We start from the raw sequence: 19,231 nt of genomic DNA on the forward strand, positions 1-19,231 counted from the left end.
ACCACAATCCCACCCAGGCCCTATCTGCATAACCCCAAGTATTTACCCTAGCTAGTTCCTCTTGACACTAAGGGGCAATTTAGCGTGGCCAATCCACCTAACAGGCACATCTTTGGATGTGGGAGGAAACCGGAGCACCCGGAGGAAACCCACGCAGACACTGGGAGAATGTGCAGACTCCACATTAGCAGTGACCCAAGCCAGGAATCGAACCCTTGGCCCTCTGAGGCAACAGTTCTAACCACTGTGCCGCTGTGCCACTACAATGTGTAATCCATGGAAACCCATTCAGTCAATGCAGTACCTTAACCCTCCACCCAAACCCACTCTGTCAGTACCTTAACTCTCCAAATGAAACTCTCTCCTGCTCCCCAAATAGGCAGATACAGCCTCAGTTTAATGTCTCATTTGAAGGACTGCCCCTCCAACAATGTAGCACTCCCTCAGCACTCGAATGGTGTTTTTTCGCTTCTCTCAGCAAAGCTGCCCTGTAAATCCTACAAAAGTATAGATACCATCGGCATCACCACTCAATCAGACCCAGGGTGGAACTTACTTCAAACAGAATCTATTTTACAGCAAACAGTCAAGCAATCAGCAAAATCCATTTTAACAGCCTGGAGCACAACACAATGTATTTACTCAGCAAGTAAAGAGTCGATTTGGGCAGCAAATTGAGTCCATTTAAACAGAATCTCCAGTGATGCCTTCAGCATCCACGACCTCCGTCACCGATGCACAGTGGCAGCCGTGTGTACCATCTTTAAGATGCACTGCAGGAACTCACCAAGGTTCCTTCGACAGCACCTTCCAAACCTATCACCTCAACCATCTAGAAGGACAAGGGCAGCAGATACATGGGAACACCACCACCTGCAAGTTCCCCTCCAAGCCTCTCACCATCCTGGCTTGGAAATATATCGCCGTTCCTTCACTTTCTCCTCAACTTCTCCAGAGTTGAGGAGGAACTACTTCTCCCAAAGGGTTGTGAATCTGTGGAATTCGCTACCCCAAAGTGCAGTGGATGCTGGGACAGTGAGTAAATTTAAGGAGGAGTTAGACAGATTTTTAATTGGTAATGAGTTGAAGGGTTATGGGGAGAAGGCAGGAAAATGGGGATGAGGAGCATATCAGCCATGATCGAATGGTGGGGCAGACTCGATGGGCTGAATGGCCTAATTCTGCTCCTTTATCTTATGAGCTTATGAACTGTCATGGGATCAAAATCCAGGAACTCCTTCCCTAACAGCGCCGTGGGTGTACCTACACCTCATAGGTCTAGGTACACCTACCACCACCTTCTCGAGGGCAATTGCAGAGTACAGGCTTGGAGTTTGGTGTGGGGGGAGTTCGGGGAAAGGGTGTTCATTTCCATTTTCCATCTTTCTCATGCCGTAGGAATTGGTTTTTACTCTATTCCAGGGAAAGGAGTTAGCTGTTCGGGAAGTATCTGGTTTAGTGGGTCAGTTCCATTCCTTCCCTCAGGTTTAAAATATATATCAACAAAATATATTAAAAAGTAACATAAATAAATGAATGTAGTCAATATTTAAAACACATCAAGGAAGACAGCACAGGTGATGTACCAAGGCTGCAGCATGTCGGGGGTCCTGGATGTCAGTGTGATCCAGAGCAAACACGTCTGCAGTAAATGTTCGTGGCTGGAGGAGCTTCGGCTCAGAGTCATCGAGCAGGAGGCTGAGCTGCAGACACCGTGACACATCAGGGAGGGGGAAAGTTACCTGGATGCTTTGTACCAGGAGACAGCCACTGAGAGTAGGATCTTCTGATTTGGTCAGTGACCAGGGACAGAGGGGTTCTGTCAGAGACTGAGAGTGAGGCAAGTAAGGAGAGCCAGAGGGCAGGAGTGCACAAGCGTCAGCCCCTGAAATGTCCAATTGAGTTGAGGTTCTAGATCATAGAATAGATCATAGAATCATAGAATCCTACAGTGCAGAAAGAGACCATTCGGCCCAATCGAGTCTGCACCGACCACAATCCCACCCAGGCCCTACCCCCATATCCCTACATATTTTATCCACTAATCCCTCTAACCTACGCATCTCAGGAAACGAAGGGGCAATTTTACCATGGCCAATCAACCTAACCCGCACATCTTTGGACTGTGGGAGGAAACCGGAGCACCCGGAGGAAACCCACGCAGACACGAGGAGAATGTGCAAACTCCACACGGACAGTGACCTGAGCCGGGAATCGAACCCAGGTTCCTGGAGCTGTGAAGCAGCAGTGCTAACCAGTGTGCTACCGTGCCACCCCAGCTTGTTTGTCTCAGAGCGGGAGCTGCAGGGTGGATGAGTTGACTGACCACAGTACCATGGTACATTCAACTGGGGAGAGCATTTGAGAATGTTGCGGTATTAGGCAGGGGACACAGGACAGTGGCACAGTGGTTAGCACTGCTGCCTCACAGCGCCAGGAACCCGGGTTCGATTCCTGGCTTGGGTCACTGTCTGTGCAGAGTTCGCATGTTCTCCCCGTGTCTGCGTGGGTTTCCTCCAGGTGCTCCAGTTTCCTCCCACAGTCCGAATGAGTGCTGGTTTAGCACTGGCCTTGCTAAATTCTCCCTTAGTGTACCCGAACAGGCGCCAGAGTGTGGCGACTAGGTGATTGTCACAGTAACTTCATTGCAGTGTTAATGTAAACGACTTGCGACACTAATAAATGAACTTTAGTGAAGGGGATTGGCACTGTTCTCTACAGCAAAGAGAGAGAGTCCAGGGTTCAGAACATCTGCTCTGGGCTGAGAGGAATTTGCAGTGGGAGGGGGAGGATCCAGTTGTCTTGGTCCATGTAGGGCCATGTAGAAGGAAAGAGGTTCTGCTTGGAGAGTCTGAGGAGTTAGGCACTAAATTACAAAGCAGAACCTCAAAGGTCATAATCTCTGGGTTGTTCCCTGAGCCACGTGCAAATTGGCATTTGTAGACAAAATCAGAGAGATGACTATGTGGCTCAAAGACTGGGGTGAGTGAAGAAGGTTCAGGTTTGTGAGGCAGTGGCACCAGTATTGGGGAAAGTGGGGGGCTGTATCGTTGGGACGGTCTACACCAAAACCACGCTGGGACCAGTATTCTTGGGAACTGCATAACTAAAGAAGTAGAGATGGTTTAAATCTAAATAATGGGGACAAATTCTACACTTCCCGCTGCCTCGGCAAAGCAGCCAGCATAATTAAGGACCCCACGCACCCCGGACATTCTCTCTTCCACCTTCTTCCGTTGGGAAAAAGATACAAAAGCCTGAGGTCACGGACCAACCGACTCAAGAACAGCTTCTTCCCTGCTGCTGTCAGACGTTTGAATGGACTCACCTTGCATTAAGTTGATCTTTCTCTACACCCTAGCTATGACTGTAACACTATATTCTGCACTCTATCATTTCCTTCTCTATGAACGGTGTGCTTTGTCTCTATAGCACGCAAGAAACAATATTTTTCGCTATATGTTAACACATGTGACAATAATAAATCAAATCAAAATGTGGAAAGGTGTGGTGTTTCAAAAAGTAAAGAAAAGGTAAGAGAGAAACAAATAATATGGAAAATGAGAATGGCAGGAAGGGACAGAGAGAAAAAGAACAAAGAATGTATCAAGAGTCAAGACTAGATGTTACACAAATAACACGAGGACAAAACTAAAGGATCTTTATCTGAATACACACAACATTCACGACAAAGTAAACAAATTGTTAGCGTACATGGAAGTAAATAAATGAGCTGATAGCCATTGGGGAGACATTGCTGCAGAATGATAAGGATTGGGTCCCGTATATTGAGGGGTATACGACATTCAAGAGTAGGAATCTAGGTAAAGGTGGAGGGGTAGCACTGTTATTCAAGGATTGTATTGTTGCAATAGTTAGAATTGATCTCAGTTAAGGAGACTGGGATATGGAATCAGTTTGGGTGAAGATTAGGAAGAGTAAAGGAAATAACTTGCCATTGAGAGTGATTTACAGGCCCCCAAACAACACCAACAATGCAAAACAGATTATACACCAAGTGGGTGCTTATGATAAAGGGACGGCAATACCATGAGTGACTTTAACCTACATATAAACTGGAATAGTCAGATTGGAATTAATAGCCTGGATGAGGGGTTCAAAGAATGCTTTCGAGATAGTTTATACAGCAGCACGTTTTAGAACCACTGAAGTGCAGGTTATATTAGACTCCGTCTCGTGTAATGTGTCAGGATTAATTAATCACCTCACAGTAAAGTCATCCCCAGGTAACAGTGATCGCAATGTGACTGAATTTTACATCCAGTTTGAAAGTGAGAAAAGTGGGTCGAAGGCGAGTATTTTAAATTTAAATAAGGGCAAATAGATGATGTGGAGATGCAGGCAACTATATAGGCATGAAAACTGAGCTAGATGAGGTGAACTGGGATACTCGGCTAGGGGATACATCAATAGAGGAGCAGTGGCAGACATTTGGCAGACACGGGGCGGCACGGTAGCACAGTAGTTAGCACTGCTGCCTCACAGCTCCAGGGTCCTGGGTTCAATTCCCGGCTCGGGTCACTGTCTGTGTGGAGTTTGCACATTCTCCTCGCGTCTGCGTGGGTTTCCTCCGGGTGCTCCGGTTTCCTCCCACATTCCAAAGATGTGCGGGGTAGGTTGATTGGCCATGCTAAAATTGCCCCTTAGTGTCCTGAGATGTGTAGGTTAGAGGGATTAGTGGGTAAAATATGTAGGGATATGGGGGTAGGGCCTGGGTGGGGATTGTGGTCGGTGCAGACTCGATGGGCCGAATGGCCTCTTTCTGTACTGTAGGGTTTCTATGATTTCTATGATTTACGGGGATATTTCAGAATAAGTATGTTCCGACTACAAAGAAAAATTCTAAAGGGAGCGCCCACCATCCGTGGTTGCCATGGTGTGGAGATGCCAGCGTTGGACTGGGGTTGGCACAGTGAGAAGTCTCACAACACCAGGTTAAAGTCCAATAGGTTTATTTGGAATCACGAGCTTTCGGAGCTCTGCCCCTTCATCAGTTGAAGGAGGAGGAGGAGCAGCGCTCCGAAAGCTCGTGCTACCAAATAAACCTGTTGGACTTTAACCTGGTGTTGTGAGACTACTTACTGTGCCATCCGTGGTTGACTAAGAAAGTTAGGAAAAGCATCGAACTTCAGGAAAAAGTATATAACTGCATAAAGATGATCATGGAATCATAGAAACCCCACAGAGTAGAAGGAGGCCAGTCGGCCCATCTAGCCTGCACCAACAATCCCACCCAGGCCCTATCCCCGTAATCCCATGTATTTATTCTGCTAATCCCCTTAACACTAAGAGGTAATTTAGCAAGGCCAATCCACCTAACCCGCACATCTTTGGAGTGTGGGAGGAAACCAGAGCACCTGGAGGAAACCCACACAGACACGGGGAGAACATGCAGACTCCACATAGATGAGTGACAGATCAGGTAATTGGCATGTCACCGATTGGTCAGAACAGCAGAGAATAACTAAAAGGTTCATCAGGAGAAATAAATTAGAGATCGAGAGGAAGCTAGCTAGAATTGTACAATAATATCGAAATAGTTTCTACAGGTATTCACACAAGAAAAAGGTAAAGTGAATGTTGATCCTCTGGACAGTGACAATGTAGAATCAATAGTGGATAATTGGGTCAAAATCCTGGAGCTCCCTCCCTAACAGCATTGTAGGGAGGGCTACAGTGGTACAAGAAGGCAGCTCACCACTTCTCTAGAGATGGGCAATAAATGCTGGCCGAGGCAGCGATACCCACATCCCATAAATGAATTTGAATTCCTCTGTGGGAGGAAACCAGAGCACCCGGAGGAAACCCATGCAGACACGTGGAGAACATGCAAACTCTACACAGACAGACACTCGAGGCTGGAAATCAACCCTGGGTCCCTGCCGCTGTGAGGCAGCAGTGCTAACCACCGTGCCACCCCACTGAGCTGAGCACTGAGAGAAACGCAAGGTAATTGGGAAGAGGCAGCCTGGTTTTGTGAAAGGGAAATCATGTTTAACCGATTTATTGGAGTTCTTTGAAGGAATGTGCTGTGGATGAAGAGGAGTCTGTAGACGTACTGTAATTGGATTTCCAGAAGGCAGGTGATAAGGTGCCACATCAAAGGGTATTGCAGAAAATAAAAGCTGATGGTGTCAGGGGTAACATTTAGCATGGGTAGAAGATTGGTGAGCTAACGGATAAACAAGAGAGTATGTATAAATGGGTCTTTGTCCGATTGGCAGGATGTGATGATGGAATCTCGCAGGGTCTGTCCTGGGCCCTCAATGTTTTACGATTTACATCAGTGAATTAGATGAGGGGAGCGAAGGCATGGTAACAAAATTTGTAGCCCAATCCATCACGCAAACCAGCCTCCCATCCATTGACTCTGTCTACACCTCTCGCTGCCTCGGAAAAGCAGCCAGCATAATTAAGGACCCCACGCACCCCGGACATTCTCTCTTCCACCTTCAGGAAAAAGATACAAAAGTCTGAGGTCGCGTACCAACCGACTCAAGAACAGCTTCTTCCCTACTGCTGTCAAACTTTTGAACGGGCCTATCTCGCACTAAGTTGATCTTTCGCTACACCCTAGCTATGACTGTAACACTACATTCTGCACTTTCTCGTTTCCTTCTCTATGAACGGTATGCTTAGTCTTTATAGCGCGCAAGAAACAATACTTTTCACTGTATGTTAATACATGCGACATTGATAAATCAAGTCAAATTTGCAGATGATACAAAGATAGGTGGGAAAGTATGTCATGAAGAAAACATGAGGGGCGCACTCCTACTGGCCGTTCATGCCACGCTCCCACTGCAGCATCCAGCCAAATCTCCGTTCACTGCGGTGGGATGGGAAAATCCCGCCGGTGTGAACGGTGGTAACATTCCGGCCAAGGAGTTTGCAGACGGATATCGATACGTTGAGTGAGTGGGCAAGAATCTGGCCGATAGTGTGGGAAAATGTCAAGCTGTTCACTTTGGCAGGAAGAACAAAAAAGCAGAATATTATTTAAATGGGGAATGACTGCAGAATGCTGAGGTGCAGAGGGATCTGGGTGTTCTAGTGCATGGGTCACAAAAAATTAAGATGCTGATATTGCATGTAATCACGAAGACTAATGGAACGATCACCTTTATTACGAGAGGAATTGAACATAAAAGTAAGGATGTTATGCTTCAGTTATACAGGGCATTGGTGAGGCCACATCTCGAGTATTGTGTGCAGCTTTGGTCTCTTTATTTGAGGAAGGATGTAAATGCATCGGAGGCAGTTCAGAGGAGGTTTACTGGATGAATGCCAGGAATGAGCGGGTTGCCTTATGAGGAGAGACTGGACAGGCTGGGCTTGTTTCCACTGGAGTTTAGAAGAGTGAGGGATGACTTGATTGAAGTTCATAAGATCCTGAACGGTCTTGACAAGGTGGACGTGGGAAGAATGTTTCTTCATGTGAATGAGTCGAGAACCAGGGGGCGCTGTTTTATAATTAGGGATTGCTCTTTTAGGATGAGGATGTTGTTTCTCAGAGGATTGTGCGACTTTGGAACACTCTGGGCAGGATTTACCGGCCTAGCTCGGGCGAGACCGGAGATTCCCGCCCGAGGTCAGCGGAGATTTCCATTGCCGGACTCTCACCCGCTCTGATTCTGTGGTGGGTGAAGCAGGGGAGTTCAGGTCTCTGCCTCAGAAGGTGGTGGAGGTGGGGTCACTGAATATCTTTAGGGAGGAGTAGATAGATTCTTGTTAGACAAGGGAATCAAAGAGGGTAGATGGGAATGTGGAACTCGAAACACAAACAGATCAGCCATGATCTTGTTGAATAGCAGAGCAGGTTCAAGGGGCCGAAAGGCCTACTTCTGCTCCTGATTCACATGTTCGTATTGGGGATGGGCAATAAACGCTGGCCTAGCCAGAGACGTCCGCATGGCATGATCGATTAAATGAAAGAAGCAGCAGCAAATGGCACTCACGACTGAAGCTACAGCAAAGTCTCCCAATAACAGCAGGGTTATTTTTCCTATAGGTTACCAGAATAGCTGTATCATGCAAGTTATGTGAGTCAGAACAATCACAGTGATTTCCACAAATGTGGTCTCCAAGGTGAATTGCTGGGCAGCACAGTGGCACAGTGATTAGCACCGCTGCCTCACAGTGCCAAGGACCCGGATTCGATTCCCAGCTTGGGCCACTGTCTGTGTGGAGTTTGCACGTTCTCCCCGTTTCCTCCGGGTGCTCTGGTTTCCTCCCACAGTCCGAAAGATGTGCTGGTTGGGGTGCATTGGCCATGCTAAATTCTCCCTCAGTGTACCCGGACAGGCACCGGAGTGTGGCAACTAGGGGATTTTCACAGTAGCTTCATTGCAGTGTTAATGTAAGTCTACTTGTGACGCTAATAAATAAACCTAAACAATTATCTCCTGGGACTTGTGGTGTTACTCTGTGCAGCCTAAACCTCAAGGAGCATCATCTTACAGACATTCAGAAGTTATCGCATAAAAATGCCCTGGAACGTTGAGTGAGTGACTTGCCTTCCTCCTGCCTTCCCCAGGCATCTGCAGTATAGCCTTGGTGCTGGAGATAACGACCGTGATACTTTATTGCATTGGAGCCATCAGACTCATTGGCAAGAAAAGCCACACACAATAATCATTTACTTATTTTCCCCAATCATTGAAGACAGCTGCAGGAATAATTTGTTGTTTCCAACTCTCGCCCTCCCATCCCCCCCTCCCGGAGCAGATGAACAGAATGGGAAGAACAAGCCAAGGCAACATCTGGGACACATCTGTAGCTAAGCTTGTAACAATTTTTTAAAAAGTTTTTATTCCCGTGTAAATAACCTACCCCCGGCCCTTTCCCGACTGTAACATTCGTTTATGTAACTCCCAGGGCTCCTTAAAAAACTGGCAGATTGTAAACCGCCTTAACCAGGATATAAAATTAAGCTCTTTACACGCAGATCCAAGTAGAATGTGTAACTCCAACAATTCCAAGGATATCCCGCTTTGGCATCTCATTGAGCCCATGAGTCAAGACTTCCAAAACAAGACCCAAACATTATATGCCCATATGTCCCCAATAAACATCCCATGGACACAAAGCATGGTTTACTCAGTGTAAGGTAATACACAAAGGTTACCCAGAAAAACAACTCAGTACTTTTTATTTATTCGTTCTCAAGATGTGGAAGTCACTGGCAAGGCCAGCATTTATGAATAATGTCCACAGTGTCTCAGCAGATAGCAGTCTGCTTTTTTATTCATTCGTGGGACATGGGCATCGCTGGCGGGCCAGCATTTATTGCCCTTCCCTAATTGCCCTTGTTCAGAGGGCAGTTGAGAATCAACCACATTGCTGTGGCTCTGGAGTCACATGTAGGCCAGATCAGGTAAGGACGGCAGATTTCCTTCTCTAAAGGACATTAGTGAACCAGATGGGTTTTTCCGACAATCGACAATGGTTTCATGGTCATCAGTAGATTCTTAATTCCAGATTTTTTTTAAATCGAATTCAAATTCCACCATCTGCCGTGGCGGGATTCGAACCCAGGTCCCCAGAATATTAGCTGAGTTTCTGGATTAATTGTCAAGTGATAATACCAGTAGGCCTCTTGCCGCTGGGATAGAAGGTTGGAGATTCAATTCCCACTCTAGAAACTTCAGAGCGATAGAAAAACCCGGCTGGAACTGCTGTCTTCAATGATTGGGGAAAATAGGTAAATTCTCCCTCAGTGTACCCGAACAGGTGCCAGAGTGTGGCGACTAGGGGATTTTCATAGTAACTTCATTGCAGTGTTAATGTAAGCCTACTTGTGACTAATAAATAAACTTTACTTCGTTGCAACAACAATCACACTTCTAAATTGTTTCATAGGCTTTGAACAGTCTGAGGTCACAGTACAAACACAAGTCCTTCCTTTGTACATCCACTGAGCTATTGTGGGAGGGGGAGAGAGAAGTGGGTAAAGGCTGACGTCACTGTGGCATGAGCAAGTACACGTTGGGATGACCAGACGAGGCTCCGCAGTGTTGCAGACTCATCATAGACCCAGGACACAGGAACATCTCAAACTTACCGTGGCCTCTGGTGATGGGGACAATCTCTCTGGCCGAGGGAGAGCGACAGTAGATCCGCCCGTCCATTATCCGACCCTCGGTCTCTGTGAAATTCTCAAAGGAACAGTTCACTCCCGTGGATAGATCGGGGACATTGCGAGTTTGTAGAACCAACTACAAAGAGAGAGACAGAGAGAGGACCAGAACATTAATAAACCAACAAGAGTACAGAGGCTCTGCTACATCAGGATTGACACAAAGAGAAATCAGAATATTTCAAAGCGATTGCTTCCCTGAACGCTGTCCTTTCAACCCTTCGCTTGCAGGTATTCAGTCTATTTGGGGCGAGAGGTTCAGGTGCACTGCTATCTCGCACAATTTCCAACCCCGGACCAGCACTGCATCAACAACACTCAAGAAGCTCCACACCATCCAGGATAAAACAGCCCGTTTGATTGGCACCCCATCTACCACCATCCACATTCGCTCTCTCCACCACCGACGCACTGCGGCAGCCGTGTGTACCAACCACAAGATACGCTGCAGCAACTCACCAAGGCTCCTTTGGCAACAACTCGAGACAATACACATCTCTTTAACCTGTGTTGAATGCTCCCTCCACCCACATTGTCTGTACATTTAAGACCTGGCTGACTGTAGAGATTTGCATTCTAATCAGTATTCTGTAATTTGATTTCTGTGTCTGTGCCCTGTTTGAGAACAGAGACCACTCCATCTGACGAAGGAGCATTGCTCCGAAAGCTTATGGTATTTGCTACCAAATAAACCTGTTGGACTTTAACCTGGTGTTGTGAGACTTCTTACTGTGCTTACCCCAGTCCAACGCCGGCATCTCCACATCATAACAACTTTTAAACCAGTAGCCGCTACCAGCTAGAAGGACAAGGGCAGAAGGTGCCTGTCGATTCTGACATGGAAATATACCAGCCGTTCCTTCATCGTCGCTGGGTCAAAATCCTCGAACTCTCTTCCTAACAGCACTGTGGGTGTACCTACACCACAGGGGCTGCAGCGGTTCAAGAAGGAAGCTCACCACCACCTTCTCAAGGGGCAATTAGGGATGGGCAACAAATCTGAGAAAAGTCTGAGCTCACAGAATAAAAGGGACGGTAGCAACATGGGTACGAGTGACAGGAACCAAAGGGGAATGGTTAAGGGTTCCTTTTCAGATTGGAGGAAAGTTTCTAGTGGAGTTCCGCAGAGGTCAGTATTCAAACCCCTGTTCTTCCTGATATATCTTGATGACCGAGACCTTGGGCTTACAGGGCACAGCTTCAGAATGTGCAAATGACACAAAACTTGGGAATATTGTGAACTGTGAGGAGGACGGTGTAGAACTTCAAAAGGTGTGGTCAGACAAGCAGCAGACAAAATGTATTCATAGACTAGATCATAGAATCTACAGTGCAGAAGGAGGTATTCAGCCCATTGAACCTGCATCGAGAACGATCCCACCCAGGTCCATGTATTTACCCTGCTAACCCCCCTGACACGAAGGGGCAATTTAGCATGGCCAATCAACCTAACCCGCACATCTTTGGACTGTGGGCGGAAACTGGAGCACCCGGAGGAAACGCACGCAGACACGGGGAGAATGTGCAGACTCCGCACAGACAGTAACCCAAGCCGAGAATCGAACCCAGGTCCCTGGCGCTGTGAGGCAGCAGTGCTAAGCACTGAGCCACCATGCCACCCAGGTGCCACCATGCCACCCAAAGAAATTGCAGAGATGTGTGAGGTGATACATTTTAGTGGGAAGAATGTGCATAGATCACTGGAGGTGGTAGCACAGGTTGACAGCATGGTTAATAAGCATCTTGTGTCCTGGGTTTTATCAGTAGGAAGTCTCACAACACCAGGTTAAAGTCCAACAGGTTTATTTGGTAGCAAAAGCCACTAGCTTTCGGAGCGCTGCTCCTTCATCAGGTGAGCGGGATTTCAGCTCACAAACAGGGCATAAAAAGACACAAACTCAATTTACAAAATAATGGGTGGAATGCAAGTCTTTACAGGTAATCAAGTCTTAAAGGGACGGACAATGTGAGTGGAGAGAGCATTAAGCACAGGTTAAAGAGATGTGTATTGTCTCCAGCCAGGACAGTTAGTGAGATTTTGCAGCCCAGGCAAGTCGTGGGGGTGACAGATAGTGTGACATGAACCCAAGATCCCGGTTCAGGCCGTCCTCATGTGTGCGGAACTTGGCTATCAATCTCTGCTCAGCGACTCTGCGTTGTCGTGTGTCGTGAAGGCCGCCTTGGAGAACGCTTACCCAAAGATCAGAGGCCGAATGCCCGTGACCGCTGAAGTGTTCCCCAAAAGGAAGAGAACACTCTTGCCTGGTGATTGTCGAGTGGCATTCATTCATCCGTTGTCATGGGGGCGGGGGGGGGGGCGGGGGGCTGGCCCAGGAATGGTGGGGGGGGCACAATTGGGTTGCGAGGGGGCCAGCATTGTAGGGGTCCAGTGCTGGCCAGTGATTGAGCTGGCCAGCAAACAGGAGGCTGACAGTTAGAGGTCACTGAGCATGCACAGAGGCCCGCTGGTTTCAGCCTCTCAGGTGGGAATAGGCCCTACCCCCGAAATCTAATAATATTCAGGCTGGTGGCCTCTGAATTGCAGAGTGTGGAAGATTCTAGTGCGAACTCCCACTGAAATAAACAGCGTGAATTGCTCCAGTATTCCTGCAAATTAAACATTTAGAATCTTTGGGGGAGAATTCCAGCCGTCATGTTTATTTAGAATAGAGTTAACGGGTTTTTGTTTATAGATCAAGATTTCACCTGGGGTTTTTGATTTGGTTGATTGACAGGGTCATGTGGTTAATGGGAGGAGCTAGGTTTGTAGCAGAGAGGAAACAACTTTTGAGTTCTGACTGGGATTTATGTAAAGACAGAGGTCTGCAAGATGCTCTCTCCACAAAATCTCTCTGAGAGCTTCAAGACTCGTTACACCCCTTAGAGCAAGTATATCTGTGGTTGCTAACTGCATTGAAAGTGTTTTTTAAGTCTATAAGAAGAACATTGTTTATTTGGAACTGAAACAGTGATAAGTTAGAAATTAGAATTTTTTTTTCATGTTTAAATATTCAAACGGGTAATAATAGTTAAACTGCTTCATTTGTTAGCATTATAGTAAAATTATTATTAAATAACATTTGTTTTACTATGGAAGATCCCATTTTGTCAGCAGATTTACTCCTGGAGTTTGTACATTCTCCCCGTGTCTGCGTGGGTTTCCTCCGGGTGCTCCGGTTTCCTCCCACAGTCCGAAAGACATGCTGGTTAGGTTGGTTGGCCATGATAAAATTGCCCCTTAGTGTCCTGAGATGTGTAGGTTAGAGGGATTAGTGGGTAAATATGTTGGGATATGGGGGTAGGGCCTGGGTGGGATTGTGGTCGGTGCAGACCCGATGGGCCGAATGGCCTCCGTCTGCACTGTAGGGTTTTCTATGATTTGAATTTATTAACATGTATCTGAAGAGGAAGCATTTACAGGGTTAAAGGGAAAAGTCAAGGGATTGGCGTGAGCTGATTTGCTCTCGCAGAGAGCTGGCACAAATAAGATGGGCTGAATGGCCTCCTTCTGTGCTGTAACAATTCTGTGATGCGATGATTGGTCATGATTCACAGCAATCCCCATCCCTCATGTCGAATCAGTGACTTAACCAGTCCATCACAATTATTTTATTCAAACGGTTAGGATCGGATCTGATCCCAAGTTAATTGGCAGCGTGCTCTTTCCAAAAGCTCAGTATAGCCAATCTCCATGGAGACTGGAGAGGTCTGGGGTGTGGCACACAACATTCAGCAGGGACTCCAATAGGATCACATTGAGCTGCATCAAATATTAAATTACCTTCACCACCCTCTCTCCCTAAACAAGATAAACAAGTGACTTCTCCCCATTCCCCTTTCTCTCTCTCTTCTCTTCTCTCTCTGCTGCTCTCCCCTTCTCACCCTCCTCTCTCTCTCTCCCACCAACTCTTCCCTTCTCCCCCCCCTCCTGCTCTTTCCTCTTGTCTGCTTCTTCTGCACCCCTGCCTCCCACTCCCTCCCTCCCCTTCCCTCCCACTCCCCTCCATTCCACCCCGCACTTCCAACCACTCCACCTTCCCTCCCTCCCGTTCTCCCGCTTCCCTCCCTCTTGTTCATCCGGCAGCAAGGATACTCCAGTTGCAAGCAACAAAAGAACTAACTTCAGAGAGTAACAGTAACTTCTTACGGTGCCCACCCCAGTCCAACGCCGGCATCTCCACTTCAGAGAGTAAAATCAAAGAGAAAGGTTTGATAAAGAAGCTTCATTACTCCAACACTTGCGGCCACACCCTGGGCCATACAAGCACCCCACAATTCCCATCTGCATTCTATTTATACCAGGTCAGCTGACCCTCACACCATTTTGCCATTGGTTACATTTTAACACCTCTCACTCTCCCCTATTCCTCCCTCCTGCTCTCCTCCCTCTCTCTTGCTCTCCACCTTCCCTCCCTCTCGCTCTCCCCTTTCCCTCCCTCCCACTCTTCTCTTTCTCTCCCCTTTCCCTCCCTCTTGTTCTCCCCTTTTTCCTCCCTCCCGCTCTCCCCGTTCCCTCACTCTCGCTCTATCCCCTTCCTTCCCTCTCGCTCTACCCCCTTCCCTCCCTCTCGCTCTACCCCCTTCCCTCCCTCTCGCTCTACCCCCTTCCCTCCCTCTCGCTCTACCCCCTTCCCTCCCTCTCGCTCCACCTCCTTCCCTCCCTCTCGCTCTACCCCCTTCCCTCCCTCCCGCTCTACCCCCTTCCCTCCCTCTCATTCTCCCCCCTCCCTCCCGCTCTCCCCCCTCCCTCCCGCCCCATCTCTCCAAATCCCAAGCATTGAACTAGGAGGGCCGCCGGGGTCTTTACTTCCAAGAGTCTGGCTGGACCCAGCTCCCAAATCCACATTGGATTCAAATCGGTGCTGCGGTGAGCTGGATTGGTTACAATCGGGATGCTTTGGTTTTATACACAAACACAAGCAGATTAAAGAAATCCAGCTGAACTCACCAGGACCTGGGACATGGTGACGGAGATGTTTCTCGGCTGTACACTGAGCTGGACGCACTGTCGCAGGCTGGAAGCGAAGCGTTGATATTCATTGGCCCGGTCGCACATGTCCTTGCGGGAGCATCTAAAGCAACATTAAAAATCATCAGCTGACAGCCGTGCGCAATGCCAAACCCTCCCAAATAACCACCGAGGATTTCTACCAATTTTAACTGATCCTTGGGACGTCAGCATCACTGTCAAGGTCAGCATTTGTCACCAAATCCTACTGGCAAACAACGACGTTCAATAAATTTAAATTTATTCGTTGGTGTCCCAAGTAGGGTTACATTAACACTGCAATGAAGTTACTGTGAAAATCCCCTGGTCGCCACACTCTGACGCCTGTTCGGGTACAGACTTGTGGGGCTAAATGGGCAGCGCAGTGGCTAGCACGGCTGCCTCACAGCGCCAGGGACCCGGGTTCGATTCCCGGCTTGGGTCACTGTCTGTGCAGAGTCTGCACATTCTCCCCGTGTCTGCGTGGGTTTCCCTCCGGGTGCTCCCAGTTTCCTCCCACAGTCTGAAAGACGTGCTGGTTAGGGTGCATTGGCCATGCTGAATTCTCCCTCAGTGTACCCGAACAGGCGCCGGAGTGTGGGCGACTAGGAGATTTTCACAGTAAACTTCATTGCAGTGTTAATGTAAGCCTTACCAGTGACTAATAAATAAACTTTAACTTTGGATGGAGATGCATCCAAATGGGGCTTTATCAGAAGCTGAGGTGAAAGTTCGTATCGAATGGGTTGGGGCAGAATGAAATGTCACTTCACCAGTCAAGCCAACATTGTGTTCCACATCGTTCACATTTCAGATTGCATAATTTGTCAGTTTGTTGGCACTTCTATTGCTAACAAATCTTGCCCGAGGCTCCTTTCAATAAAACATTTAAAGTCGGGAATTATTAAATAAAGCACTTGCTGAGACCACACACGGCACACTCGGAGCACAGAGCAGGTAGCACGATAAATAAAAACCACGACAAAGGTCTCACGGCTAAGCAAAGATGAAAGATCAAAGGTCAGAAGCGTGTCTCTCATTAGCAGGAGGGAGACGAACGGGGGAAGTTGGGAGCTAGTTTCAAGGGGTTTTTTTTGTACATGTACACGTACCAAGGTTTATTACAGTTCAAAGGCAAGCTGACAGGTAAAGGATATGATGTAAAGTCCAACACAGGTATCACAAGAGGAGACCAACAAAAGCAGAAAATGCTGGAAAATCTCAGCGGGTCTGACAGGGCGAGATTAGAACCAACATTTCGGGGCGGCACGGTGGCACAGTGGTTAGCGCTGCTGCCTCACAGCTCCAGGGACCTGGGTTCGATTCCCGGCTTGGATCACTGACTGTGTACAGTTTGCACATTCTCCCTGTGTCTGCGTGGGTTTCCTCCGGGTGCTCCAGTTTCCTCCCACAAAAATGTGCGGGTTGGGTGCATTGGCCATGCTAAACTGCCCCTTAGTTTCCCGGGATGCGTAGATTAGAGGGATTAGTGGGGTAAATATATGGGGTTACGGGGATAGGGCCTAGGTGGGATTGTTGTCAGTGTAGACTTGATGGGCCAAATGGCCTCCTTCTGCACTGTTGGGATTCTATGTTTCTATATGTTTCGGGTCTAGATGACCCTTTGAAAGGGTCATCCAGACTTGAAACATTGGTTCTATTCTCTCTCCACAGATGTTGCCAGATCTGTTGAGATTTTCCAGCATTTTCTGGTTTTGTTTCAGATTCCAGCATCCGCAGTATTTTACTTTTATTAAGAGGATGCCATTCAGTCCCACAAGTCTGTGCTGCCTTCCATTAGAGTGCAGTTTAAGATTCGTCAGAAACACTACCAAAGTAAAAAATACAGAGCTTGAACGCTGCTGGAAAGAAAGACATGTTTCTGAAGCTTTTTGTCTTCCGCTCATCAGGACTAATGAAAGAATACTAAATTTCCAACCAGCTCAACAATTCATATGACAGAGGAAAAGACTGGTTGGCAAGTCAACTTTGCTTGGCCAAGGCATCGATTGGTGGCAAAGATCCAGGGCAATGCCTTGGCCAACCAAAGTCAACTTGCTAACCAATCAGTGCCCCTTTTCTCCTGTGGTGCAAATTGCGGTGATGGTTTGAAATTTGGAATTCTTGCACTGTCCTGATGAGTGCGAGATGAAAAGCTTTGGCAAGATGTCTCTCTTTCTAGCCATATTGAAGTGGAGAGTGTCGTAGGTCGCAGATAAGGAGTGAAGCATCCATGGTTTGGTCCCCTAGCCTCAGAACCAAGGTTCCCCCACCGGACCAGGCTCAGAAAGGGCCTTGGCCCATTTGATTTGATTTATTATTGTCACGTGTATTAGTATACAGTGAAAAGTATTGCTTCTTGCGCGCTATACAGACAAAGCATACCGTTCATAAAGAAGGAAAGGAGTGGGTGCAGAATGTAGTGTTACAGACATAGCTGGGGTGTAGAGAAAGATCAACTTAGTGCAAGGTAAGTCCATTCAAAAGTCTGACGGCAGCAGGGAAGAAGCTGTTCTTGAGTCAGTTGGTATCTGACCTCAGACTTTTGTATCTTTTTCCTGACGGAAGAAGGTGGAAGAGAGAATGTCCCCGGGGTGCGTGGGGTCAACATAGAAGATAGGAGCAGGAGGAGGACATTTTGCCCTTCGAGCCTGCTCCACCATTCATTACGATCATGGCTGATCATCCAACTCAATCGCCTCATCCTGCTTTCTCCCCATAACCTCTGGTCCCATTCGCCCCAAGTGCTATCTCCTTGATTATGCTGGCTGCTTTTCCAAGGCAGTGGGAGGTATAGACAGAGTCAATGGATGGGAGGCTGGTTTGTGTCCAGTAGTATCTTTGCACCCACTAATATTTTTTGTGCCGCCCCCCACCCCCACCCCCCAATCCGTTAAGCTGGTCAACCAGCCTCCCATCCATTGACTCTGTCTGCACTTCCCGCTGCCTTGGCAAAGCAGCCAGTATAATTAAGGACCCCACACACCCCAGACATTCTCCCTTCCACCTTCCTTCGGGAAAAAGATACAAAAGTCTGAGGTCACGTACCAACCGACTCAAGAACAGCTTCTTCTCTGCTGCTGTCAGACTTTTGAATGGACCTACCTTGATATAAGTTGATCTTTCTCTACATCCTAGCTATGACTGTAACACTACATTCTGCGCTCTCTCGTTTCCTTCTCTATGAACGGTATAGCGCAAGAAACAATACTGTTCACTGTATGTTAATACATGTGACAATAATAAATCAAATCAAATTAAACACTCGCTTAACGGAAAATATCCGAATTGGGTGAGGGGGTGGCATCAGAAATGGTGACACAGGTCTCGCTATGAGCCACTTCTCTCTTTTCCCCGACCCGATGCGTAATAATTCTCCTGTGAACTCCTGCGTTGAAAATTCAATTTTCCAAACGTAAATCTAAATCGTGTTAGTGTTTCCATTCATGCTGCACTGAATAATTTATCGTCAGCTGCTGTCTAACAAGACACAATCCTCTTTAAACCCAAGTCACTTGATGTTAAGCCACATTGGGCTGTGTACAGCTGTGGACAGGAGCAATATCATCTTGTGAAAACAGAGAAAATGATGGCACCTGAATAATTGATGTCTTAATTTAAATGATCACAGTTTAATATCAAGATCAAACTGCTAAAGCTCCACTATAGACTGGGTTTGCCACCCGGCTGTGGCCCCTCGGTGTAATCACTGCTAATTCTGAAGCAGATTAGAGGGAGAGCTTTAGCAGAAAGGGTTTCACGACTTTTATCAGAAAAGTGAATCTGAAGATAAGGTTTAAAAGAGGATTCCCTTTTCAGAAAATGCAGTTAAAACGCTCTTCTCATTATCCCAATTAAACAGAGCGACGGGGGGAGGCCATTCCACCCAGTGAAGTCGCTCTCCCATTCCGTCAGTCACTGGAGTTCTTCACGTCTGTAACAGCAATTCACGCACCTGGAGTCTCTGTGATTTACCGTGTGGGAACTCCCTTTGTTTCAAACCTCTCAAGCAATGTCACAATGGAGAGCAACCTGCCTCACACTGAATCAGTCAAGTGAGGGAAAGGGAGAGGGGGCAGGAGCAA

At 47.4% G+C, this 19,231-nt stretch overlaps 1 protein-coding gene across 1 annotated transcript in view; it reads right to left on the reverse strand.

The window, feature by feature from the left end:
* The window catches only part of LOC144491732 (plexin-A1-like), a 524,825-nt gene that overhangs the window by 299,925 nt on the left and 205,669 nt on the right, over positions 1 to 19,231 (reverse strand). The window contains exons 6-7 of the mRNA XM_078209962.1: positions 15,108 to 15,231; positions 10,085 to 10,238 (exon numbers count right to left, since the gene is read on the reverse strand). Coding sequence (XP_078066088.1) covers positions 10,085 to 10,238; positions 15,108 to 15,231 — 278 coding nt within the window. The remainder of the gene's footprint in view (positions 1 to 10,084; positions 10,239 to 15,107; positions 15,232 to 19,231) is intronic.

Source organism: Mustelus asterias, chromosome 3 (assembly GCF_964213995.1).
Source record: "Mustelus asterias chromosome 3, sMusAst1.hap1.1, whole genome shotgun sequence".
Classification (NCBI taxonomy): domain Eukaryota; kingdom Metazoa; phylum Chordata; class Chondrichthyes; order Carcharhiniformes; family Triakidae; genus Mustelus; species Mustelus asterias.